The sequence below is a fragment of the Triticum aestivum genome, chromosome 6D (genome assembly GCF_018294505.1).
Source record: "Triticum aestivum cultivar Chinese Spring chromosome 6D, IWGSC CS RefSeq v2.1, whole genome shotgun sequence".
NCBI lineage: Eukaryota > Viridiplantae > Streptophyta > Magnoliopsida > Poales > Poaceae > Triticum > Triticum aestivum.
The window spans coordinates 1,041,882-1,067,560 of NC_057811.1; the positions used below are offsets into that span (position 1 = coordinate 1,041,882).

At 44.3% G+C, this 25,679-nt stretch overlaps 1 protein-coding gene across 1 annotated transcript; it reads left to right on the forward strand.

Annotated features, from left to right (window-relative positions):
• The first annotated feature begins 19,046 nt into the window (after positions 1 to 19,046).
• On the forward strand, positions 19,047 to 21,270 carry LOC123142886 (uncharacterized). Its single transcript, XM_044561593.1, has 2 exons — positions 19,047 to 19,150; positions 20,524 to 21,270. The coding sequence occupies exon 2, from the start codon at positions 20,583 to 20,585 to the stop codon at positions 21,129 to 21,131; it is 549 nt and encodes a 182-aa protein (XP_044417528.1). The 5' UTR covers positions 19,047 to 19,150; positions 20,524 to 20,582; the 3' UTR covers positions 21,132 to 21,270.
• The last annotated feature ends 4,409 nt before the right edge of the window (positions 21,271 to 25,679 follow it).

Sequence of the window (25,679 nt, forward strand, 5' to 3'; positions counted from 1 at the left end):
TCAAGTTACTTGACACACTTTTCCATGAACCCGTAAGCCGCCGTAATAGCCACCCAATTACGGATGACGTTTAACAAACCCCAAAGTTCATGAAGCAAGCATGAAGAAACTCGATACTCTCATGGTCTAAGGAATCATGCAAACGTTAACCATCTCTGTGTTATGTACCAATAAACTTGTGACGAATGAATCTCATAGCATAACATCATGCCGGGTCGATTCAACACAAATGTTCTCTTAACATTATGCCCTCAAGGTTGCTGACATAGACATGCCCATGATCAGGAAAACATAACCATCATGCAACACTTGAGCTAGTCTTAGAGGCCAGACTAGGAATACATTTTACCGTTTATTATTCCACACGTGCATATGAGTCTTCCTCCGAGCCTCGTGGTTATTGCAGACTCGAGAACCATAGCAGTTATAGCATGGAACATAAACATAATTATGAACTCGGAGATAAATAATATCATTTATTATTGCCTCTAGGGCATATCTCCTACACTACTTCGGGCTGGTGAGGCGGCTGGTGGATGCCTGTCCTTGGTTTGAAGTCATCAAGCGCTCCGTGTGCATCGAGGGTGCCCGTAGGGCGCTTGCCAGTGCTAAAGTGCACTGGGGCAAGATGGATGCTGAGAAGCTTGTGAAGGACGGGCCATCGCAGGGCAAGGAGCATCGCGACCCCGAGATGTACTATGAGGGTGTCCTGAAGGGTGCCCGCCTTGTGGCGGATGAATGTTCCAAGGATGTAATATTTGAGTAAACTCGCTCGTGTTATCCTGTGCGCTGAAAACTTGTTCATATGCGCTATGCAATGCTTGTTTTAATTTAAAATATTACCTTCTATGCGGCCGTTTATAAAATCTGAGAGATGGCAAGTCGTCGGCTTCTGCCCCCATGCCACGAGCGCCGGGGTGTTCGGGATAAACCTGAGCACTCCTTTTCCCATTCTTGGGTCCTTCGAGGGAGGTGCTCAGCACAACGAACAAGGCAATTGGACTATAATGCGTTATCACTCTCACTTAGCCAGAGAATTCTATAATTTTAAATTTTGGCGAAGCCCCTAGTGTTCGGAAGACCGAGTTCAGGGCGCTATACACGCCTAGGCCGGACAAAGCCGACTCCTCGCTCTAAGCGGCATAAGTCTTTAAGGACTCGAAACCTCTCGAACAGCGACCAGCTCTCGCCCCATCATGACAGTCAGTTTTAGCTTTCTCTACTGAGGTGCTTAGCCCAGCTCAACCGGGGCACAATCGCAATAGTTCTCCCAGCGCTACCTTAGCCGATATAGCGGAACGTAAGGTACCAAAACAAGGGAGCCGGGCAAACCCAACTATTGACCAAAGACATGATTCGGAGCTGATGCATATAATGCTATAAGTTCAGAGTGCCGAACTTATGAAAGTGTTCGGACTTCTCATGCCGTATTATGGGGTGCTTGAGCCCCTGGCATATTGGTCATACCAAAGTGTACGGGTGCATAATGTCATAACTGAACATGTATATGAAAAAAGGAATGAATAGAGAATGCAATAATAAGCTGAAGCTAAGCATTGTTTATTCGAAAAGGCTGCGGTAAAAGCAGAACGATACAAATAGTGCAATAAGCAAGAGATGGGACTATTTGACATGTCCCCCTCCAGGAGCGAGCTGCGGGACGGTATGTAAGACAGGTATTTTGCTCGTTATAGAGACCACCTGGGAATTCGACGTAGCTTTCTGCCTCCTTGGTTGTTGCATCGTGTGTTCGGCGATTGTACTGCCGGACAGGCCTTCCGGAGAGTGGAGTCCTGAAAGTAAGAAAAAATGACAAAATCGGGAGCCCCTAGTGCGGTTGAGCCGCATTTTGGGCGTGCCGTGGTCGTGCCCCTCCCCCTGTGCCCATGGTATTTCCAGAGCGTAATTATGTACGCGTAGTACTGGTTTCGCAGTTTCGCGAGGGCTGGGGTTGGGGCCGCATTGCTACGCTTGCTCGGAGCGCGCTAGGCGGTCCTGTTGTAGGTTACTCCGGGCGCGCTTGACGGTGTCCGGACTTTTGATAGCCGGACTGGAGAATTGCCTTGAGAGGCCGCTTTGTACTTCCGCTGCGAGGGCCGCCGTATGCTTCTCCGTTCGGAGAGAGCGTTCGGTGTTTCCATTGACCGTAATGACTCCTCGAGGTCCTGGAATCTTAAGCTTGAGGTATGCGTAGTGCGGCACCGCATTGAACTTTGCGAATGCGGTTCGTCCGAGCAGTGCGTGATAGCCACTGCGGAACGGGACTATGTCGAAATTAACTCCTCACTTCAGAAATTATCCGGGGATCCGAAGACCACTTCAAGTGTAACTGAGCCTGTGCAGTTGGCTTCTACTCCTGGTATGACGCCATTGAAGGTCGTTTTTGTGGGTTTAATCCTTGAGGGGTCTATGCCCATTTTCCGCACTGTATCCTGATAAAGCAGGTTCAGGCTGCTGCCGCCGTCCATGAGGACTCGAGTTAGGTGAAATCCGTCAATGATTGGGTCTAGAACCAATGCGGCGAATCCGCCATGGCGGATGCTAATGGGATGGTCCCTTCGATCGAAAGTGATCGGGCAGGAGGACCACGGGTTGAACTTTGGGGCGACTGGCTCCAACGCGTATACGTCCCTTAGCGCACGCTTCCGTTCCCTCTTGGGGATATGGGTTGCGTATATCATGTTCACCGTCCGCACATGTGGGGGGAAGCCCTTCTGTCCACTATTGTTCGGCGGCCGGGGCTCCTCCTCGTCGTCGCTATGTGGCCCCTTGTCTCTGTTTTCGGCATTTAACTTGCCGGCCTGCTTGAACACCCAACAATCCCTGTTGGTGTGATTGGCTGGTTTTTCGGGGGTGCCATGTATCTGGCACGAGCGATCGAGTATACGGTCCAAACTGGACGGGCCCGGAGTGTTTCTTTTGAATGGCTTTTTCCGTTGACCGGGCTTAGAGCCTCTGAATCCGGCGTTAACTGCCGTATCTTCAGCATTGTCGCTGTTAATGCGGCGCTTGTGCTTGTTGCGACGCGACCTGCCATTGCTGTCCTTGGTATCCGAATTACCAGGGCTCTTGGTCATGTTATTGCTACGAGCCAGCCAGCTGTCTTCTCCCGCGCAAAAGCGGGTCATGAGTGTCGTGAGGGCTGCCATAGATTTCGGCTTTTCCTGTCCAAGGTGCCGGGCAAGCCACTTGTCACGGATGTTATGCTTGAAGGCTGCTAGGGCCTCTGCGTCCGAACAGTCGACAATTTGATTTTTCTTGGTTAGGAACCGTGTCCAGAATTGTCTGGCAGATTCTTCTGGCTGCTGAATTATGTGGCTCAGGTCATCGGCGTCTGGTGGTCGCACATAGGTGCCCTGGAAATTGTCGAGGAATGCGGCTTCCAGGTCCTCCCAACAACCAATTGATTCTGCTGGCAAGCTGTTAAGCCAATGCCGAGCTGGTCCTTTAAGCTTGAGTGGGAGGTATTTGATGGCGTGTAGATCATCGCCACGGGCCATGTGGATATGAAGGAGATAGTCCTCGATCCATACCGCAGGATCTATTATGCCATCGTATGATTCAATGTTTACGGGTTTGAAACCCTCTGGGATTTGATGATCCATTACTTCATCTGTGAAGCATAGTGGGTGCGCGGCACCTCTGTACTGGGCTATATCACGACGTAGCTCAAATGAACTTTGTCTGCTGTGTTCGGCCCGGCCGGATTTACTGTATCCGGCGTGACGGTTATCGTCTCGTGTCGTGGGGCGCCCGCGCGATCCGTAGATCCATCTTGTTTGCCTTGCCTTGTCCTCCAACATATCTCGCAGGTCTAGCGCGTTTCCCCGTGCCTTGGTATTTTTTGAGCGACGCCAGGGTGCGGCTTGAGTGGAGGGCCGAGAGGCCTCTCTGTCGCGGCCGCGAGGTGGCCCGTCCGCCGCATCATGCGCTGGTGATGTAGGTTTGGGTGCTTCCTCCTCTAATCGGGGTAGCAACCTGCGCTTTGGGTAGCTCTTGGAGGGGCGTTCGAGTTCGTATTCCTCGGCCGCAAGGACTTCAGTCCATCTATCGGCTAGCAAATCTTGATCAGCTCTAAGCTGTTGCTGTTTTTTCTTAAGGCTACTCGCCGTGGCCATAAGCCTGCGCTTAAAGCGCTCTTGTTCGACGGGATCCTCAGGCACGACAAAGTCGTCGTCGCCGAGGCTTGCCTCGTCTTCGGAGGGAGGCATGTAATTATCATCCTCTTCCTCTCTGTCTGCCGCTCTCTCAGGGGGGCTGGCTTCTCCATCCTCCTGCGCTGAATCTTGCTGGAGGGAGTTGTCTTCGGCACTGTTCGGGGTGTTATTATCTCCCGTGCCGGTATCACCGTTTTTGCTTTGGCGAGACTTAGAGCGGCGCCGCTGACGCCGGTGCTTAGGTTGCTTCTTGGAGGGGTCATCCCCCGCTGTTCCGTCGCCATTGCCTTCTTTGGGTGTATCCACCATATATATGTCATATGACGAGGTGGCTTTCCAGTGCCCTATAGGCGCAGGTTCCTGTTCGTCTCCTACATCGTCGTCCATACCGTCGATGTCTTCGGAGTCGAAGTCTAGCATGTCGATTAAGTCATCGCCAGTGGCTACGAAGTGGGTGGTGGGTGGGCGTCGAATTTCTTCGTTGTCCGCATCCCAATCCTGCCGGTCATAATCCGGCCAGGACTCTTTTGTCAAAGAGAGAGACCTTAGTGAATTTAGAATGTTGCCGAAGGGCGAGTGCTGAAAGATATCCGTGGCGGTGAATTCCATGATCGGCGCCCAATCGGATTCGATTGGCAGGGGCGCGGAGGGTTCGGAGTCCGGAGGAGAGTCCGGCACCTTGGAGTCACGAGCTTCGCAGAGGATAAGGCTGGTGTTCGGCTCGATCGCCGTTGAGACTGCAGCCCCTGCGGCGGGGTCTATGTAGGAGATATGCCCTAGAGGCAATAATAAATGATATTATTTATCTCCGAGTTCATAATTATGTTTATGTTCCATGCTATAACTGCTATGGTTCTCGAGTCTGCAATAACCACGAGGCTCGGAGGAAGACTCATATGCACGTGTGGAATAATAAACGGTAAAATGTATTCCTAGTCTGGCCTCTAAGACTAGCTCAAGTGTTGCATGATGGTTATGTTTTCCTGATCATGGGCATGTCTATGTCAGCAACCTTGAGGGCATAATGTTAAGAGAACATTTGTGTTGAATCGACCCGGCATGATGTTATGCTATGAGATTCATTCGTCACAAGTTTATTGGTACATAACACAGAGATGGTTAACGTTTGCATGATTCCTTAGACCATGAGAGTATCGAGTTTCTTCATGCTTGCTTCATGAACTTTGGGGTTTGTTAAACGTCATCCGTAATTGGGTGGCTATTACGGCGGCTTACGGGTTCATGGAAAAGTGTGTCAAGTAACTTGATAGCTCAAGATTGGGATTTGCTCCTCCGACGATGGAGAGATATCTCTGGGCCCTCTCGGTGTTACGGTATCCATCATCGTCTGGCCAGACACTTTGTGATTTGATCACGGGGATGCCGGAACACGATAACGAGAAAAGAGAACAATACCGGTAACGAGGTAACTAGCATAGTAGACAAGTTGTTGATCCACGGGAATGCCAACATGTCTCACCTCGGGTATTTGTAACATATCGCGAAGCAACAGGAATAGCACACGGCAACTGGAGGTTCACTCGAATATTTATTCGTGTGGGTATAGGGGTCAATATGGGTGTCCACGGCTCCGATGTTGATCATTGATCGGAAGGGGTTCCGGGTCATGTCTATACTTCACCGAACCTATAGGGTCACACACTTAAGGGTCATCTATCTGCTGAATACTAGACAGGGAGTCTGAGAGAAAATCACCGAAAAAGTTTCGGACACCGAAAAGTTTCGGACAGCGGAATCGTACCGCAGAGAGAGGTCATCGGATAAGTTTCGATGATACCGAAAAGTTGTTTCGGGATACACCATTAAGTCAAATTGGTTTCGGCACATGCCTGATAATTCTTGGAGGATGCCAGAATCATTCTGGACGCTTTTTGGAATTTTCTGAGATAAAAACCGGAAATGTTCTGGAGCTGCCGGAGCCACATCAGATGCGTTTCGCAGATGAAAATCACTAAAACCGGAATTGTTTCGGAACGCGTTGAAAATCATTTTAGTGGGTACTGGAAATGTTCTTAGCCCACATAAATATTTTCAGTTCGATCAGACGCTGAAAAATGTCGTCGTGAATAGTGAAAATCAGCTTTATGGTTACTTTATGGAAAGCCACCTTTTGGGGCTTTGCTCCAAAAGATCTTGGGGATGACATGGATGGATAGGAGCCATTTTTTGGGCCCCTCATGAGGGTGTGGCCGGCCACATGGGGTATCCCCCCTTGGGGACCCTCTTGTTCCTTGGTTTCACTCCTAGGTCCTTGTGGAAGGACTTCATTCATGTGCATTTTGGGTTTTTTGTGAAACTACCCTACCCCCTTGGGATTTCCTATAAATAGAGGTGGAGGGGCAGCCCTCCACACTCATCCCTTGCTCTCATACACATTCCATGCATTATCTGGCTTCTTCTCTCCCTCCCACGAAAAGAGTTTCGTAGAGCCGTAAGGCTGTCTGGGTTCCGGCAGGAACTAGTTCTGGACGGCGAAGCCCTGCCGGATAGATGACACCGTATGTGTGCAACTCTGTAGAGAGATCGTAGTTTCGGTCTTAGTTCGTGAGTGCCTCCCGAAGGGCTGTCCGTGTGACCGTCCGAGTTTCGAAGGTCCTCCCGAAGGGCTGTCCGAGTGACCGTTCGAGTTTCGAAGGTCCTCCCGAAGGGCTGTCCGCGACACCGTCCGGGGGGCTGTTCGACCGCCTCCTGGAGGGCTGTCTGAGGAGCAGATGAGGGTATACATCCTCGCGGTTGGGAGGTTGTAAATCCTAGCTGCGGGGATCTGCACCGCCGATCGTCATCGACTCTACTTCCCGCTGCAGTACGAGTCGGTAACGAAAAAGATCAAACCATGTATGCAGTCTCCATAGTGGTCCTGGGCTGGTGCGTAGGTCGGAAAATTTTTGTTTTCTGCTGCGTTCCCCTACAGTGGCATCAAGAGCCGTGCTATGCGTAGATGCAGGTTTCGATCTAGAATACATGGAGATGTATGCGTATTGCATAATATAATTAGGTAGTAGATGAGATCTATTGCTGAAAATTATTTATGCGGGTGACAGATGAAATCTGTTACCCGAGGTTCTTGTTGCTTCCCTAGAATTTGCGTTTGCTCAATCTCGAGACAGCATGGTGGAATTTGACAAAGTTCTGGCAATCCGTGATCCTGATTGATCATGGAAGTGCTATCAGTTCTTTGGGTTCTGCCGTAGTCAAAAGAAAGATGAAATTCGCAGATGAAAGGGCATTGCAGATATTATCTGCATGGGGGTCATGCGTATGACGAAGTTTAGTATGGGGTTCGAGATTTAATTATCTCGTGTTTCATACACCCCGAGATGTTAATGTAGCAACTTGAATAATCATACTTGATGATAAAACGTTGGTAGCTGCGGTTTAAGTCAAAACCTTAGAAGCCACGTAAAATAAAATTTTGCATAAACCTATTAGAGGCGTCTAACTTGGTTTTGCAGGATGTGCATGTGATGTGGTATAGCAGTGCTCATACTAATTCGATTATGTATGAGATGACTATATGATGTAATTTGATTAACATGACCTGCGTGTCATGATTCGGCATGATGGCTGGAGCCATATGATTGCACTTTAATGACCTGCGTGTCAACCTTGTTGTAATGCATTATTTTGTTAGCTATAGAGATAGCAATATTATCTGGTGCATCAACAAGGTGGTGGCAATCTTCGCGAAGGTGAACACCGACGCGAATGCCGAAGACGAAGAAATGAAATACTTCTCCGTCAGAAAGGGCTATACCATATCATGCTATTATGAATTGCCTGAGATGTTTATCCCTTATGATGCACCCTTCTTGATTGCGCGGTAGTCGCTTTTATTAGGGTGATCTCTCACTTAAAATATCAAGTAGTTAGTGTTCTCCCAAGTGTAGCACCGTCACGGCACCTATCTTTTCGGGGTGCGCCATGGATGCATGGGTACGAACGACTAGAGAAGTGTGAGGCGGTTGAGGTCAGACCTCGCAGCAAGATCACTTGGTTGTCTTGACGTTCATGGCAGGATCGTCCTGAGCTCGGAACACATGCATCGAAAGATGAGCAAGAGTCACATAGAGATGTGATCGGCAAGTTGGCCTACCGATTAAAATTCCCGTTATGAGATGATGATTCTATGGCGATGAATTGAAGTCTGGATCTTGTATCACTCAAAATTAATTGTGAGAGATATTGATTTGAGTGGGAGCGCACTGTTGAATTAACATGTTTAATTCTCAGTGCAATTAATTATGAACACTGTCTAAGTGTTTCTTGCAAAATAGTTGTAGAATAATGGTTCGCGTTTCCACCTTCCCTATTAAAATTGAATAACTGTTAAATATCTGGTTAAAACTTTACGATTGGTAACGTAATATGAGGATTGTCCTCAAAAGTGCCGAGAAGGACTTTGTCCTATCGCATGCTTTCCGTATCCTCCCGCTAAAGCTATGGATCATGTGACTCTCGTCCTTTGATCCAAAAGCTATAATTCCGTTTCAGTCAAGTGCAATATGTTTTCTTCCATGAAACCCAAACTTCAAAAGTTGGGATAGTTATATGATATTCATGGAACTTAAAATTATTTTCAGATACAAACAAAGTAATGTTTGTTTGCAAGTATTAGTAAAAGTGTTTACTATGCATTTGACTGTTGGGAAAAGGATCCAGAAGAACGCCTGTCATATAATGAAAGGTGAATAAAACAACAACTTAAAGATAAAGGAAGTGTCCAAAGGGTGTTAGTATGACTTACACGCCTAGGAAGTCCGGGGCTAATGCCACTCTTAAGTTGGGTGCTTCTTCTGAGAGTAGGAGAAATACTAAAAGTTAAACTGCTAGAAGTATAAAGGCAAAAGGAAAGAAGACTGGAATATCTAGCTCATGTATGAATGTCATACAAGTTTTTGATGTATAGAAGGCTGGTCAAAGATATAGTTCTTGCGAATTATGGTTAAACATGTTAATCACTAATTCTTGGGTATTGTGAGTTCATCACAAAAATGCCCGCTCGATTGCAGTCTGTTGCAACTCGATGTAAGAACTACTATGGCATGAAAGACTAGCTAGAAATGAGGTTAAGGTATACACATGGAACATAGTAAATGTTACTATACCTTCCATCGGTGTATTGCCGTCTGTATTTATTTTCATAATTCATTTAGAGTTTTACAAACTCTATCCCATTGCATAAGGCATCTTGCAAGAAGGTTGTTCATAAGAGAACTTTTTATGTTCGATGTTATGAATAACACAAGGGCCATACTTTCATTATGAATGAGATGTATGTTATGAATATTGATAATAATACAATACCTCTGGGTTTACTTTTCATAATTCATTTTAGAGTTTCATACACTCTAGCCCATTGCACAATGTTTGTTGCAAAAGAGTTGTTCCTAAAAACAACAATTGTTGTTAAGTATTATGAATAACATAAGGGCCATACTTCCATTATCGATGGGACGTATGTTATGAATATTGAGGGTAATATGATACATCCATAACACTGACGCTAAATGTCGCAAGACTAAAAGAATACCACACAAGTGTGGCACTACATTTGGTCACATTGGAGAAACCCGCATGGAAAATTCCATTATGATGGATTTTGAAGTCTTTTTGATTTTGAATCATCTGACACTTGCAACTTTCCTCCAAAAAGTGAAGTGACTAAAATACCGTTCACAGGCCATAAGGAACGAATAACAAACTTATTAGTGATCATACATTTGATGTGTGTAGTCCGATAAGTGTTGTTAGTGGTGGATTTATTTATCTTCAGAAATGACTCAAGTAGATATATGGATATTTACTTGATGAGACGTAAGTCTGGATCTTTTGAAATCATTCGAAAGGTTCTAAAATATGAAGTAGAAGTTATTGTAACAAGAAAATTATGTTTCTGCAATTTGATTGCACGAAGGAATATTTGAGTTACATGTTTAGCGAATGTCTGATGAGTTGTGAAAGGGGTTTCATAACTTGCACCTCCCGGAACACCACTGCAAGTGGAAAGTCCGTGGAGATGTAATCAAACCATTTATGACATGGTAAGGTCAAAGATGACATAAATAAATTTGCCATTATCCCTTTTAAAGTGATGCTTTAGAGACTGCGGCTTTTACACTGAAAAGAGTTACATCGGGTCTGTTGAAATGAAGCCATGGTATGGTACGCCCAACCATGTTATATCTTTTCTTAACATTTGGAATATGGGGCTTGTGTAAAAGGTTACAAACCTATTCCAAATCAGACAAGTGCTACTTTGTAGGTTATACCAAAATGTTGGGTATTCCTCCCTCACTATACCGAGGCAAATAGTTTTGCCGCGAAACGGTGTGCTTTTAAAGAGAATGGTTCTTTCAAAAAGGTGAGTGGGAGAATAGTGCAACTCGACGAGATAAACAGTATCTAAGTCATCAGATCAAAGGAAAGAGACCTTGGAAGTAATTCCAGAGTTTCCTACTGCGACTGATACGGAAGTCTCTACAATAAAATGTATGAACTTCGGTCGAACTTGCAGCTGAACCACGTGGGCAAGGCTCGTGCAAACCTCTCAGGTGCGCAAACGAGATATTGTTGTTAGACAACATTATACCTACGATACACAAGGAAGCGTTGATGGGCCCTGACTCCGGAATTGGCTAAATGCCAATACAACCCAAGTTGGTTTCCATATAAGTGATTCAAGATTAAAACCTTGATACACCTTTCGGAAGACTTAGAGTCTAACGAATATTTATGGAACTTAAAACTGATATGGATAAAAATGTTTTATCCATAAAGCTCGACTTGTTGAAATAACAAGTTCAAGAGTTGACTACGATGAGGTTGTTTTCATCGTAGCGATGCTTAAAGTCGGTTCGGGTTGAACTAGCAATTAATACATATTTCAATCATGAGATATGAAACATGGATGATAAAAGGATTTCCATCTGATGGAAATGAAAGCTAGGACTTGTATATGATACAGTCCAAAGTAACTTGTCGATCCAGAGGATGCTAGTAGGTATGAAAACTTCAGAGTTCCAGCAATGGACAGAAGAGAGCAAAATGGAGTTGGAATCTTCGTGTTTTGATGAAATGGTCAAAGGGGTTTTGACTTCATCAATGGGTAACGAAGATGCTTGTAATTCAAGAAAGTAAGTGGGAGCGTAATAATATTTCTAAAAACCTTATGTGCTTGGCACATTGGTAATTGGAAATAAATTTCTTGACACGAATTAGGACTTCATTTGAAAATAGTTTTTCGATGAAGTGCTTAGGCTAAATAGCCTCAATATTAGGCATGATGATCTATGGAGATAGATTTACCTAATGGGGCTAAGCAATGAATACATATTGACAAGATGCTAAAACCTTTTAGCATTTAAAACGCCAAGGAGTGATTCTTGCCAAAGTCACATGGAAGGAGTTTTTGCAAGACTCGGTGTCCCAAAACACTGATGAGTAAAATACATGATGCAGATTCCACACACTTTTGTGTTTGGATTAATCATGTATTCCATGGTATGTAAAACAACCAGATATGTCCGATACTCCCAAGGTGTTGCGAGTATGGATACTAAAGTGATCAAAGTACTGATCGTGGGACAACAGTGAAAGATGTCGTTGAGTACTAGAGTAAGTACTGATGATATGTTTTCTTGCAAGCGGAGATCATGAAGAGTTCGTTGTAAAATGTTACATCGATAGTCTTCATCTTTTCACCGTGCGATTTTCGATTTAAGTTAAGGGTTTTGTGTAACACACAATGTGGTGGCACAGTTAGTTGGAATTTGTTCAAACTAGTTATTGTGGCGAATTCTATAACAAGGGCTAAGTATGTTGACGCTTTAGAAGCGACAAAGAAGATGTTGAATCATATAGTTCATTCATGAACTTAGTATAGTTCCAAGATGGCTTTTGACAATGGGACACTACTGCAGGTAGTTGCTCCACAACTCAGTCTGAGGAATCCAGGTTCGACCTGTGATTCACATACATACAAAGCCAAGTCCACACAAAATATGAATTTTGTGAAAACGTGAAAATGCGAGGACATGCAAAGATACACACGGAACTGAAGTCGTCAGATCCGTTGGACATCAGGCTATACCACAAGCGAAGCATATTTACACCGGTGTGCCACAGGTGTAAAGTGCATTAGCATTAACTAGATTATTGACTCTAGTGCAAGTGGGAGTCTGTAGGAGATATGCCCTAGAGGCAATAATAAATGATATTATTTATCTCCGAGTTCATAATTATGTTTATGTTCCATGCTATAACTGCTATGGTTCTCGAGTCTGCAATAACCACGAGGCTCGGAGGAAGACTCATATGCACGTGTGGAATAATAAACGGTAAAATGTATTCCTAGTCTGGCCTCTAAGACTAGCTCAAGTGTTGCATGATGGTTATGTTTTCCTGATCATGGGCATGTCTATGTCAGCAACCTTGAGGGCATAATGTTAAGAGAACATTTGTGTTGAATCGACCCGGCATGATGTTATGCTATGAGATTCATTCGTCACATGTTTATTGGTACATAACACAGAGATGGTTAACGTTTGCATGATTCCTTAGACCATGAGAGTATCGAGTTTCTTCATGCTTGCTTCATGAACTTTGGGGTTTGTTAAACGTCATCCGTAATTGGGTGGCTATTACGGCGGCTTACGGGTTCATGGAAAAGTGTGTCAAGTAACTTGATAGCTCAAGATTGGGATTTGCTCCTCCGACGATGGAGAGATATCTCTGGGCCCTCTCGGTGTTACGGTATCCATCATCGTCTGGCCAGACACTTTGTGATTTGATCACGGGGATGCCGGAACACGATAACGAGAAAAGAGAACAATACCGGTAACGAGGTAACTAGCATAGTGGACAAGTTGTTGATCCACGGGAATGCCAACATGTCTCACCTCAGGTATTTGTAACATATCGCAAAGCAACAGGAATAGCACACGGCAACTGGAGGTTCACTCGAATATTTATTCGTGTGGGTATAGGGGTCAATATGGGTGTCCACGGCTCCGATGTTGATCATTGATCGGAAGGGGTTCCGGGTCATGTCTATACTTCACCGAACCTATAGGGTCACACACTTAAGGGTCATCTATCTGCTGAATACTAGACAGGGAGTCTGAGAGAAAATCACCGAAAAAGTTTCGGACACCGAAAAGTTTCGGACAGCGGAATCGTACCGCAGAGAGAGGTCATCGGATAAGTTTCGATGATACCGAAAAGTTGTTTCGGGATACACCATTAAGTCAAATTGGTTTCGGCACATGCCTGATAATTCTTGGAGGATGCCAGAATCATTCTGGAAGCTTTTTGGAATTTTCTGAGATAAAAACCGGAAATGTTCTGGAGCTGCCGGAGCCACATCAGATGCGTTTCGCAGATGAAAATCACTAAAACCGGAATTGTTTCGGAACGCGTTGAAAATCATTTTAGTGGGTACTGGAAATGTTCTTAGCCCACATAAATATTTTCAGTTCGATCAGACGCTGAAAAATGTCGTCGTGAATAGTGAAAATTAGCTTTATGGTTACTTTATGGAAAGCCACCTTTTGGGGCTTTGCTCCAAAAGATCTTGGGGATGACATGGATGGATAGGAGCCATTTTTGGGCCCCTCATGAGGGTGTGGCCGGCCACATGGGGTATCCCCCCTTGGGGACCCTCTTGTTCCTTGGTTTCACTCCTAGGTCCTTGTGGAAGGACTTCATTCATGTGCATTTTGGGTTTTTTGTGAAACTACCCTACCCCCTTGGGATTTCCTATAAATAGAGGTGGAGGGGCAGCCCTCCACACTCATCCCTTGCTCTCATACACATGCCATGCATTATCTGGCTTCTTCTCTCCCTCCCACGAAAAGAGTTTCGTAGAGCCGTAAGGCTGTCTGGGTTCCGGCAGGAACTAGTTCTGGACGGCGAAGCCCTGCCGGATAGATGACACCGTATGTGTGCAACTCTGTAGAGAGATCGTAGTTTCGGTCTTAGTTCGTGAGTGCCTCCCGAAGGGCTGTCCGTGTGACCGTCCGAGTTTCGAAGGTCCTCCCGAAGGGCTGTCCGAGTGACAGTTCGAGTTTCGAAGGTCCTCCCGAAGGGCTGTCCGCGACACCGTCCGGGGGGCTGTTCGACCGCCTCCTGGAGGGCTGTCTGAGGAGCAGATGAGGGTATACATCCTCGCGGTTGGGAGGTTGTAAATCCTAGCTGCGGGGATCTGCACCGCCGATCGTCATCGACTCTACTTCCCGCTGCACTACGAGTCGGTAACGAAAAAGATCAAACCATGTATGCAGTCTCCATAGTGGTCCTGGGCTGGTGCGTAGGTCGGAAAATTTTTGTTTTCTGCTGCGTTCCCCTACAGTCTAGCCACCCGTCCTCGATTGGCGCAGTCGGCTCCGAGCTAAGGGTCGGAGCGGATGCGGGGGCGGCCTCCAGGGCACTGTTCGGCGGCAGAGCTAAATCATGCCCATCGTGACAGTGCGGCGCGCCCGGCTGTGGCTCGAATCAGTCGAAGATCAAGTCCCCGCGGATGTCGGCCGTGTAATTCAAACTTCCAAATCTGACCTGATGGCCAGGGGCGTAGCTTTCAATCTGCTCCAGATGGCCAAGCGAATTAGCCCGCAGTGCAAAGCCACCGAATACGAAGATCTGTCCGGGGAGAAAAGTCTCACCCTGGACCGCATCGTTGTTGATGATCGGAGGAGCCATCGGGCCTAAAGATGACGACACAGAGGAACTCTCAATGAAAGCAACAATGTCGGTGTCAAAACCGGCGGATCTCGGGTAGGGGGTCCCGAACTGTGCGTCTAGGTGGATGGTAACAGGAGACAAGGGACACAATGTTTTTACCCAGGTTCGGGCCCTCTCGATGGAGGTAAAACCCTACTCCTGCTTGATTAATATTGATGATATGGGTAGTACAAGAGTAGATCTACCACGAGATCAGAGAGGCTAAACCCTAGAAGCTAGCCTATGGTATGATTGTTGTTGTCCTACGGACTAAAACCCTCCGGTTTATATAGACACCGAAGAGGGCTAGGGTTACACAGAGTCGGTTACAATGGGAGGAGATCTACATATCCGTATTGCCAAGCTTGCCTTCCACGCCAAGGAAAGTCTCATCCGGACACGGGACGAAGTCTTCAATCTTGTATCTTCATAGTCCAAGAGTCCGGCCAAAGGTTATATTCCGGTTATCCGGACACCCCCTAATCCAGGACTCCCTCACAATTCTTCCAAATGGACATGGAACAATGTTATTGATTCATAAGATGGGCACAATTTTTTTAGGAGATTTCGCAAATGTTTGCTATACATTGACATTAAGTTGTACAGTACATAACTATTGTTGTCTTTTTGCAAAAGAAAAAAAGACATATTGTTGCCTACACGTGAAAAGTACTATAAAAATCTTGAAAAAAAAAAACTTGGCTCGTTGTATGTAAGAACTTGGCTTGTTGGAACGTAGAGATTAGTGCTACGTGGTTCAAATCCCCGTTCAATCACCTTTTTTTACACTAAACAACTTTGCTAGTTTTATCTGTAAGTAAGATCTTAAAAAGGCATTTAACATAAAGATAGATATGCTCTAGCGGTAGCGACCTAGGTATATAAGCGTGAGGTCCCCTCCTCACTTTTCCAAGACAGAAGAGAAGCAAGCAACGGATTAAGCAACTAGCGCGAAAGCCGTTGCGCGTTAGCGCATCCGTTTTCTTGCTTGATTTTTATACGATTTTTTGAGCAACTAGCGTGAAAGCCGTGCGCGTTAGCGCATCCGTTTTCTTGCTTGATTTTCAATGCCTTCTGAGAGTTTTTCCTTTTTTTAATTTAAAGATAAAGGTTTATTAAAGAAATCACACAGTTTTTCTCACTGTAAAAATATACTTAGCGCGGCCCAACGTCGGGACGACACAGCAGCAGTAGTCCTTTCCCCTCTAAAAAGCGAGCGCCAATTAGGAGAAGCGACGCTCGCTACAGCGCGACCTGGGCTAGCCCACGAAGGGGCACCGCACAAAATGGTGATAAAAAATGAGTGAAAAACATTCCAAAAATTACGTTACAGCGACAATTAAAACTCGTGACCTGCACTACCTACATTTGTCCAGCTAACCACTAGGGCATGTCTTTGCAACTGACAAAATGCAGCGCTAACACTTGAAAAAACTTTCATAGCCGCTCATATATGATTTTCTATAAGAAAAATGAAACTTCACAAATTTCAGACAAGGTTCATGAACATGCAAAAAAACGTTGCCCTACTAACACTTGAAAAAACTTTCATAGCCGCTCATATATGATTTTCTATAAGAAAAATGAAACTTCACAAATTTCAGACAAGGTTCATGAACATGCAAAAAAACGTTGCCCTATTAAAGAAAATTTCAATGATTTTGAAAAAAGTTCATCAATTTTTTTTAAAAGAAATGCACAAAAAATTGAAAAATGTTCATCAAAAATTCGAAAAAAAGTTCACCAATTCGGAAAAAGTTCATCATTAAAAAAAACACAAAACTTAAAAAAGTTCATCATTTTTGGAAAAAAGGTCATCCTATTTAAGAAAAGTTCATCCAATTTGAAAAATGTTCGTTGAATTTGAAAACAATTCATAGATTTTGAAAAAAGTTCATCAAATTTGAAAAAAGGTCATCGAACTTGAAACAACATCATCAATTGTTAAAAATAATTCAGGAAAAAAGAAAAAAGTTCATAGATTTTGAAAAGAAAAGTTCATCAAACTTGAAAAAATACATCATCGATTTTGAAAATGTTCACATATTTTAGAAAAGAAAAAAACGAAAATCAATGAGGGAAGAAACCAGGAAGAAGAAGAAAAGAAAAAACAGATAACGAAAAATGGAAAAATGAAAAAAGAAAAAAGAGAAAGGAAAAGTAAATAATAATTGAAAGAAAAGGTTGAAGCTTATTAGATCTTGTTGTGTGGCAGGATGGTTATACTATCGAACCTCAGTGCAGGAGGTCTCTGGTTCGAGTCGCGAGGGCACACTTATTTTTTGTGGAATAAAGTACATAGTAACGGGACGGCCCAGTGCGGGGCGCTGCAAGGGCCCGTTTAGGCGCCTGGAACGGGAAATAGGATTTGCCAAAAAGAGCAACGTCAGGACACGCATCAGCAGCATTCCGTTTTCGTAAATAAAGCACCAGAAGGCCCATCACGTTTTTCTCTAAAGAAGGACTTAGAGCAGCCCAACCTCGAGACAACACTACAGCAGCAGTCCTTTTTCCCCCTAAAAAAAGCTACGGCAGGACATGCAGCAACATCAACACTCCGTTTTCCTAAAAAAAACACCAGAAGGCCGCCCGTGATGATTCAACAACTTTAGAAAAACTAAGGCTTACATATGTGGGTCGAACACGTGTGACACAGCAGCATGAGCCATCCATGACGGTATGTTTGGTGTACTACTGGTCGACTCGTGACGGTATCCGTGACGGTTCATCATAAGGGCGCCATTGTCGCTCGGTTTGTTCTCGTCACATTAATCTGTGACGGATTTCATGACGAACAGGAAGAATCCGTCATCGATCATGACGGTTCCTGAGAACGTCATCAGAAATCTGTCATGGATTAACACATTTCTTGTAGTGGATGCTTGGCCATCTCCAACTCACGAGCGTGTAAGAGAGTAATCATGAGACAGTAATGATTTAATTTGGTTTTGCAATGTTTTTATTTTAAAAATAGTTGGTTTATCTTTGTAAAATAGTTATTTACATGAGAAGTATTGAACAAAATAGTTTTTAAAGAGAAATTTGCATTCAAACAGTCTTCATTCTTAACGAAGCTATGAGTTCACATTTGCTCTAACCAAACGGTCTTCAATTTTGGCCACCACAGGAGCCTTGTATTAGCTCTTGCGGTGCGAACGGGAGCTCGGATGTCCGTGTGACGAAGCTGATCTATGACAGTGGCCTTGGTGATCCTGTGCCCCGGTTGGTAAGTTGGGAGACAGCAGGGATGCAAACCAGCGCCAACGATGGGCGAAGATTGCACGACGGATGAGCGGCGCTAGCTAGAGATGGAAAATCTGCCGAAGCAGTTTAGGTGAAAGGATAAAGATGGAGTTTTCATTTTTTTTCTAATATAATAATGAAAGTCGGACTCACTATAAAGATCGACGTGGGCTTAGCTTTATGGAACTGGGCCTTATGACACGTAGGGCCCATCTGAAGCTTCTAGAGTTGTTAATCCGGTGGTTAAGAATGTGTGTGACAAAGCATGTGTTTGAGTATTTACTATCTAGGGAAGTATAAACAATTTACAATCTCACTGGACCCATAAGCCAATATCCTTGAATTTTTTTTTTTTCTGTTTGTGTGTATATGTCGCAAGTTTTCTTGTTTTATTTTTGGTTCGATACTCTAGCTAGGTCTAGAATTGTTTTTTTTTGTTCTTTTTTTAATTTCAAAAAAATCGAGGGATGTCTCAGTTTTTATTAAAAGAAAGAAATATTTGGTCCAAAGTTGAATGAGGGTGTCATGCAGGGTTAAATCACAAGATAAACTGATGAAACACATGATGCATTAGTGGATACATATAAATCTCACGGGTGATTTGAAGACAAATTGAAAAACATGATGTGTTAGTTAAATAAATAAATATCATGGTACAAATATAAGTAACCATGCAATAAACTATATGTCCAATACTTCCACGCACGGGCATTTTTGCTACTATTAATAAATTGGTAAAAATCAGAAAATGCGAGGCGGATACACAACAAACCTGGCCAAATGGGCCGGCCCGGCCCGGCACGGCACGGCCTGGGTTAAACGGGCCAGGCACGGCTCTGTGCTTTTTACCCCCGAACCCCTCTTGCCCTCCTATAAAATCCGCCCGCCTCCGTCTTTCCCCCGCACTCCATCGCCTCGCTGCCGTTCCCCGCAACCTGTCTATCGACCCAATCTCACATCACCCGACGCCTCGTCCTCTCCAGATCTTACGCCCGCCCGCCCGCCCGCCCGAGGTGAGCACTTGTACATCCCGATCAGCTTGGAGTTCCGATTGGTTGGTAGGCGCGGCGCTGGTTCGTAGGTCTCGGATCCAGCCAGCGTGGTCTCCCTCCGGAGTTGCTCGTTCCGATTGTGGTTGGTAGGCGCGGCGCGGCGCGGGTTCATAGGTCCCGGATCCAGCGCCGTCTTGTATCCTTTCCTGCCTGGCTTTGAGTATTCATTCGTATGAGGAACCCTACCTCGACTAGGATAGTAGGATTTAATTAGTTAGGGTTTGTTTGTTTGGTAACACCACGTAGCTAGGGTTCGATTATCCGTAATAAGGAATCAATCTGACGTTTTAGTTAGGGTTTGCTTGGTTGGTTGTTGTCAGATTTTGGTTTCTCAAATGGTGTATGAATTCTTCAACTGTGCCTGTCGCGATTTTGGGCGGAAATTGATGATTTCGGGGGCAAAATCCGAGGGATTTTGTGGATGAAAGATGGGGAAACTTGGGGAAATGCTAGATCCACTCGAAACCAAGCAAATCCATGGATCAAAATCAACAAAACTTCATCATGCCAACAAATCACAAAAAAAATTGGGGCTATTTTTGGTGGGGAAATTTCGAATTAGGACGAAAAACAACAAAATCAAGCTAGAAAACGAATATTAATTTGGATGGAATTCATGCTATGTTGTTCGATTTCAGTTTATGCCAGAATGTTTAATTTTTTGTTTTATCAACTGTGTTTGAGCGTAGTAGATTTGTTGCATATTCATGTTCTAGCTCTGTTTGGATAGGTAACAATATTTTTTGGGATCCTAAAATATTTATGCACAGGCAGCACTTAACCTGTAGTCATATGTGCTGCTTTCCAGCTCTGTTGTTTGGAAGTTTATTTATTTTATGTGATACTAATATTTGCCAATGATGATGTATCTTTTGCCAACCAACCAATCTCTAGTCTTCTTCTTGAGGAGTTCTGTAAATGCTGGTTTGGTTTTCTGTCCTCACTATGCCCTTGCACATGGGATGCAATTTTTTATTTCCCTGCTGTTTAGTTTATTGTTTCCTTTGATGGTGAGGCATTAATTCTGGAGATGCAATTTTCTTGCTCACAATAATACAATGAATGATGGCATCTCTATGGCACTTTGAACCAAATTATATATATTCCCTCTGTTAATTATTTTTCTGTTTTGGGTGATTGAGTGTATTCATTCATTTTGTTTAGTTGCCTATCAGTATAGTACATGGTTGAATTGCTTTCACTTCATATTAATAACTATTCTGTCGCACAATGCAAATATATATATGCTGTCCTAACTAATTAAGTAGAAGCTTGGATTGGTGCTGTATAGTCTCTTCCTGACATTAAATCCTCCTCTGTTTGTGCTGTACCAGCTGGTAGCAGCAACCAACTGTTCTGCTGCTGCAGTCTTCTTCGTCGCCAAAAGGAAAAGATGCTCTACGAAATCCACTCCCATGCCCAAATCCAAGCCCTGCAGGCCCGCTCTGATGAGCTGGGCCACTCCAATGAGGACATGGTTGTGAATCTTGTCTCTCTGGAGTCGGTGCGCATAGCGCGCGAGTCGTATTCACTCCTCTGGCCGCTGACCAAGGAGCCGATGTCCTTGGCATGCCCGGAGCTGGATTCCCTCTTGGTCGTGGCAACCTTGTCGCTGGAAATCCAAAAGCTCGAGCATGATGTTTTACCCAAGCTCATGGTTCAGGAGTCCAAGCTGGAACGGGGCTTCCTGGAAGCCCTCCTAGTCATGCAGAACTCAGCAATTAAGCTCTTACATCTGGCGAAGTGCTATAAGGAAGCCAAGGGCGTATTGCAGGATCTGGTCTCAGGCCGAGCCGAAGATGTGAGCAGAATGTTAAATGATATTGTTGTTAATGTACTCCGAGGTAACATTTTCTGGCTTCAGGTGCGTCTCCCGGTGCTGGCCCGGCTGGTCACCATTGTGTTGGAGACCCCGGTTCGTTTCTGTGATTCTGATGAGTAGACTTATCAGCCAGCTCGAGGCTGTTGTGATGAGTATTTCTTAGGGGCGTGGCAAACAGTTTAGAATCAAATGTTCCGATGTATTTCTTGGACCCTCCTATGGATTTTAAATGATATGTATCTTGGGTAGTGTTTTCTCATTCTGTGCTAGTAGGGTACAACTTGCAATTACTTTCAGTTTTTTATTTTTGAGAAACATCCATTCTGTGTTTTACTGTACAGTCACATGGAGGTATTTCGCTCTTTTGGGGGAATATATGCCAAAAGAATATAGTATGTTAGAAAAGAAATCCCAAATATAAGTCTTTTAAGAGGTTTCACTAAAAGACTACATACGGATGAATATAGACATACTTTCGAACGTGGATGGATTTATTCATTTTGCTCCGTATATAGTTTTCTACTAGTGAAATCTCTTAAAAGACTTATATATTTAGGAAAGGGGGGATCTGTGAGTGTCCATGATTAAAGCTTTGCAAATACAATAAACAAAACATTACCTTGTACTTGAAGCTGAATTGAATTGAAATGTGATTAGCCCCCGCCGTGCGCCACCATTCCATCCTCCATATCTCCATTTCCTCTTGTCGTGCCGCAGTCCTCAACTAAACTAAGCTGCTCGACGTTGCCGTCACCAGCCCTTTCTCTGCTCACCTCCCCCTTCTCCTGACATGCAGATCTAGTTGCGTCGGTCGCCGCGCAACAACCCTAGCCACGACGAGCTCCACCACCGTGCGGTCCGGGAGCCGCGCCGCAGTCCTCAACTAAATTAGGCTGCTCCACCTTGCCGTCACCAGTCCCTTCTCCGCCCACCTCCCCCTTCTCCTGACACGCAGATCTAGTTGCGTCGGTCGCCGCGCAACAACCCTAGCCACGACGAGCTCCATCACCGTGCGGTTCGGGAGCCGCGCCGCAGTCCTCAACTAAACTAGGCTGCTCCACCTTGCCGTCACCAGCCCTTTCTCCGCCCACCTCCCCCTTCTTCTGACACGCAGATCTAGTTGAGGACTGCGGCAGATCTAATTGCGCCGGTCGCCGCGCAACAACCCTAGCCACGACGAGCTCCACCACCGTGCGGTCCGGGAGCCACGCCGCAGCAGCGCACCCTCCAGCCACAGCCCTATGCGCAGACGTACATCGCCTCCCTCTGGCCCAGAACGCAATCTGACGCCGCAGTCCGCGCCCAGCGAGAGGCGGCAGCAAACCTCGCCTTCTCCGTGCGATGCTGCTGCTGCTGTAGGCGTCCCCACCCCCGTCCACTGCTCTCCCCCATCTGGTGTGCAACACCAACGTTTCCTCTCCTCTGACTCGTTTTTTTGCAGCAGTGATTTCTCAATGTGTCCTCTGACTCGGTTCTTATTGCAGCAGTGATTTTGTTGGCGAAGGTGCCTAGTGATTTGTTGGTGAAGCTGGCACACAGGCAAGTGATTTCTCCAGTATCTACTTAACTTCCCTGTGTTCTCAGTTGCTGATGCTTTGCTGTATCAACTCTGGGTGGCTAGTGATGGAAGCATGCAAATGATATCTACTTCTCTCATCTCGCTTGGTCCATTGGAGTACACAAGTATGGTTGAGATTCTCCTCAAAGTGCAGCTTCACATCTTGAATGCATATGATGTTAGATTGTTACAAGTATTGGGACTGAGTGTTTTTCTACGCTATTAATACTAAACCTAGCTATCGTGCAAATGATTCAAATCATCCTGAAATGAGTTCAACCGATTCTGCTATAGTCTAACAGAGGTTATTGGCTTTTTCTTTTTGGTGTTGGACACACATAATTGCTACCAAATTACTAATAACTTGACTGACTAAAGATATTAAATTACTTAATTAGTGATATTAAATTTCTTAACTAGTGACATTAAACTTGCCTGACTAAAGGTATCAAATTTGGCCAGTTTCCTAGTGAATTAAGGCTATCATTTCAGATAGCGTACCAGACCTTTTGGCACTTTTTGGGACAACTTCATTGGTAAACCAGATTCACATCATCATATTTTACTCATATTGACAGTTTCTTTGTAAAGTGAATTTGCTTGTCTTTTTTTCCAATCACCCTCGCTGCCTGTTTTTGCTTGTGGGATTCCCCTGTTAAGGTATTTTTTTCCAAAGCTAATATTTATTTATGCTTCCAATTCCTAAGGTTAGTTCCTCTGTTCCCAGTTTTCAAATGTGTGCAGCGTGAAACCAATGTTGATGACCTCATGGAAAACACTAGGAGATTATATTTATTTATTTATTTTTGCAAACTGCATATGCCTACTTTGATGTTGATATCAGAAAATTTCAAACTATATTGCAATTTTTGTTTGCACATCCCATTGCCAATGATGCATTTATTCCTATCTGTATCCCACAGCCTGAACCCCATGCCGATAGCTGTCCGTTTCATTTATTTTGGCATATCCATGGTTTGTTGCTTAATTCTTAACACTATTTTGCCTAGCTTATTCACTTGTTTTGCCTAATTTATAATATATAATTATTTTTGTAGTGCATCGTTGGTTACGACTCCAGCTCGCGCGCCCTCCGTGGATCAGGCATCAAAGGTCGCAGTTCTGAGGACGCCACCTCCTCTGGTGCTCTGCATCCATCATCCCCACTAAGGTGAGCATTGCGCCGCCGTTCTTCCTTTGTCTCCCCCGCGACAACTCAACTATTTTTGCGCATAATTGGGAGTGGATTGGACCTGTTAATTCTTTTGCTCCGTCATTGTTTCGGTAGGCAGATGCATTTTTTGTAGAAAAATAATCCAGAGGTGTGGTTTTGGTCCCCTGGAGGCTTACAATTCTTCCGACGCTGGACTATTGCTTTCAGATTAGCTTGTTACTTTAGCTGGGAATCAGAGATTTTACGGAAGTAATGGTGTTACTTCAATTGTAATACTGTGGATGCATTTATATAGCTTTTTGTGCTTTTTGCTTGTGTTGTGTCTGAGCCGGTGATTGCGAACTGTTTGTATTAGTTTTCTAGCTAGGTAGCACAGCCAAGGCGTCTTTTATGCAAATAAACTGTGTTTATTGCTTCATGTGTTTGTTAGGCAATTTAGTGTCATTTTTGTTAGGCAACATTGTGCTCCTAAATAGGCAGTTTAGCCTTTCGTTACAAATCTGGGTGTGCCTCATGTACTGCATTAGCCAAAAAACTGCATGGTTATGCAAATATGGAGCATGCTGCATTATCCCAGATTAAATTATGGCATGCTATTCCATATTGTTTCATGTTTTCACAATAAAACTAGAACTAAGAACTAGTTAGCATTATGAAATGATATTGATACACATTAGGCATTAGTATAATTTTTCATTAGGCAAAATTACTTTTATGTCAGGTTAAGAGACATTTATGCATTAGGCAATGATATTGGTATATTCCTTATTCCATAACATAGTTCTATGTTATGAAAAAAAAATACTATTCTGCATAAGAAAAACCAATTTCTCCATCATGGATAGTACTTCACATAATCAGGTGAATAATACAGTTTTGCCTAATATGGACCTAGCAATTTTTTAGACAATATTCTAATAACCACCTGACATCAAGTAGAGTATTTCAATCCTTCATTAAGCAATTATAAGCTCCAAAATACAGTTCCACCATTAAGCAACGAATCTGTATAGTGTTGCATCAGGAAATAGTTAGTTAGATTTAGCATTTTAAGTTACATTACCTAGTAACTTAGAAATATATTATCAAGCATCTTATAGTTAGCTTTAGCATTTTTTATATTCATTATTATTGCTTAATCAAGAATACTATTTTTCCTAATCTAGAACCTACTATTGTCTAACACTTAGCACTATTATTGCCTATAATATGAAAAAGTAGCATTCGTAACTTTGATTTGTGTTTCAATGGACCCAACACTCCGCCTCATCCTTCATGCTTGGCTCTTCGGTTTTGTTGCGCAGGTGTGTGTGGTGAGCTGGGTGCTAGTCATGGATGGGGATGTTGCTATCGCTAGGGGCCGCACCATGGGGTCTCGTCTTTGGTATATCGAGCACCAGCTCCGATAGCTGCACGTTCCACAGGCTACAACAGCTCGGCATGATGCTGTGCGGCGCTTAGCTTCCCATCACAGCCTCCCTCCCTGAGCATCTCTATCCTTTGCACTTCTCTCTTCGAGCACTTCATACACCCGTAAGCCCTATTCCATCTCCACCTAACTACCTCATTGCAAGATGCAATAGCTAGCTAGCTCATTCGTGAACTAGACTTGCATATTCAGAATTTATAAACTGCTTATATTACGAAGATAATATTGCCTAATTGCCTGAAAAAAATACATTCCACTATAACATTACCATATTTGCTTCATTTGAGCTTCTGATTTCTAAGCATACATGGAAACACTCGGTTGTCCAATTTGTACTCTGATTTTGGCATAACTTGCTTTTATTTCACTTGCAGGCTTCACCCTGACCAAATTCTGTCCTTTGCAGCCCCCCTATCGCACACCTTGGAATGGTGCTTCTGCCTTTTACAGCCCCTAAGACTGCAGATTTTAGGTGAGTCCTCAGCTGGACCTACATGTTTATGCATG

Bases quoted from the DNA above. Each gene is read 5' to 3' on its own strand.
- LOC123142886 (XM_044561593.1), top strand. From the start codon at position 20,583: ATGCTCTACGAAATCCACTCCCATGCCCAAATCCAAGCCCTGCAGGCC.